The following is a 2,113-nucleotide window of genomic DNA, read 5'->3' on the forward strand; positions in this document are numbered from 1 at the left end:
AGTACTTTTTTAAAAAACTGTTTTTTTTTTAAAAAAAAAAAACAAACAGTACAGACTAATATTTGGTTCGTCACACTAGATGGAATTTTAATTTATTGTTTAATGTCTAGATGTTCAATAAACTTTGCCTAATTTGGAAAGATTCCTACGTTATTACCAACATTTAGAATTATGCTATTACAACTAATTATTGAGTTACTCATAATTTCATTCTTACTTTTTAAAAAGAAAAATAACTCGATGTATCAAAATTCCCTGTAAGCATGAGTACATAGAAGGAACAAATCACAACAATTATATATTTCTACGATCGCTTCTCTTCACGATTTAAACTCATACCCTCTTAATCATATTGACAATAATTTACCAGAGAGACTAAGAGACATAAGGATAATAGCCTTGTTCATAATTCCATTATTTAGATACTCAAAAACAAGCATAGTGAAAATTACAGAAACACACACCAAAAAAAAGGAAACAAATAAAAAAAAAAGTAGTAATGACGTTGTTTAGCAAATCTAAAACAAATGCTAAACAGCTCTAATAACATTAAAAAAAAAAACATAATGTACAATTTTCAATTCTCATAATTATAATTAAGCATTGCTCCTGAATGAACCAAGTGCTTTAACAGCTCCAGCTCTCAAAATAAACTGATGATAAAATGCAGCAATTGCAGCACCAATAAATGGTCCAACCCAAAATATCCACTGTTACAATTTTAATAACCAAAAGTTCAATTAAAAAAACCAAATTATACCATTTCAAATATTAACCAAAACTCATAAATTTACTTACTTGATCATCCCAAGCTTTGTTATCTCCATAAATAACAGCAGCACCAAAACTCCTAGCAGGATTAATTCCAGTTCCAGTTACAGGAATTGTAGCCAAGTGAACCATAAACACCGCAAATCCAATGGGTAGAGGCGCAAGTACCTTAAAAAAGGATCGGAATTGAAGTTTAATTTAACGAAACAATCATTAAATTTTTATATTTATGTATATGAAAATTAAACTTACAGGAACGTGTGAGTCTCTGGCGTTCCTCTTAGGATCGGTAGCAGCAAAAACAGTGTAAACAAGAACGAATGTTCCAATAATCTCCGCACCCAAACCAGTACCAGTACTATATCCATCGTTCAACGTATTAGCACCACCACCATATTTAACATAATAAGCTTTTTGAAAAGCTTTTACTAATCCACAACCACAAATGGCGCCCAAACATTGAGCTACAATGTACATGATAGCTCGAACCAACGATACTTTTCGAGCTAAGAAAAGACCAAATGTAACAGCAGGGTTAATGTGTCCACCAGAAATACCAGCAGTACAGTAAACAAGTACAAAAATCATACCCCCAAATGCCCAAGCAATTCCAAGAATACCAACTCCACCACATTGGTCAGTGGAACTTTGGCTTTTGTAGCCAATAACAGTAAGGACAGTTATGTAGAGAAATAACAGAGTAGCTATGAATTCAGCAATTATAGCTCTGTAAAATGACCATTTTCCTAACTCTTCAGGGTCAATTAAGGGTGCTGGAGGTGGGTCTTGGTAGTCTTTTGGTGCATATTCAGTACCAACCTCCATATCTTTTGCCATTTGTACACCAAAAAGAAAAAGAATATGTTAATTTTGTGATTTGAGAGAAACAGAGTGTAGTGGAATTGATGAGGAGTGAGGAGTGAAAGGGGTATTTATGGAGAAAAATTGGCCTTCTAGTGTATGAAGAATAATAATTGAAGTCTCGATTCCGTATCTTTAATTAGAGGTCCTCAAAAAAAAAAGAATAAGACATAAGTATTGCCGTAAATTATAATCGAAATCTTAGAGACATATCTTAATTAATCTAAGTTCTATTATTACAAAAACTTATTTTTTGTGTAAATTTATACACCTTTTGACCTTGCACGCTTCATTACTTTATTTAAATGAGACGCGTGAAAGATGTTTGAAGACCACATAAGTGAAAAATGCATACAAAATTACAAAAAGAAAAAGCATAAGGAATAATAGAATCATAGTTTAATTAATGTGTCTCTAAATTTTGATCATGATTTAGAGGTACAATATCTTATCCAAAATGTTTTTATAGTATACAGTTTGG

At 31.8% G+C, this 2,113-nt stretch overlaps 1 protein-coding gene across 1 annotated transcript; it reads right to left on the reverse strand.

Moving 5' to 3' along the window:
• Positions 1-385: 385 nt before the first annotated feature.
• LOC107031663 (aquaporin PIP2-1-like) lies at positions 386-1,739 on the reverse strand. The gene is made up of 3 exons (XM_015233104.1): positions 1,024-1,739; positions 799-939; positions 386-710 (listed from the first exon to the last, which is right to left on the reverse strand). The coding sequence occupies exons 1-3, from the start codon at positions 1,606-1,608 to the stop codon at positions 597-599; spliced, it is 840 nt and encodes a 279-aa protein (XP_015088590.1). The 5' UTR covers positions 1,609-1,739; the 3' UTR covers positions 386-596.
• Between the last annotated feature and the right edge of the window lie 374 nt (positions 1,740-2,113).

Source organism: Solanum pennellii, chromosome 9 (assembly GCF_001406875.1).
Source record: "Solanum pennellii chromosome 9, SPENNV200".
NCBI lineage: Eukaryota > Viridiplantae > Streptophyta > Magnoliopsida > Solanales > Solanaceae > Solanum > Solanum pennellii.

Coding starts and splice junctions, on each gene's coding strand:
- LOC107031663 (XM_015233104.1), bottom strand. CDS start 1,608: ATGGCAAAAGATATGGAGGTTGGTACTGAATATGCACCAAAAGACTAC. Junction 940..1,023: donor CCAGAGACTCACACGTTCCT/GTAAGTTTAATT, acceptor TCCTTTTTTAAG/GTACTTGCGCCTCTACCCAT. Junction 711..798: donor ACAAAGCTTGGGATGATCAA/GTAAGTAAATTT, acceptor AAATTGTAACAG/TGGATATTTTGGGTTGGACC.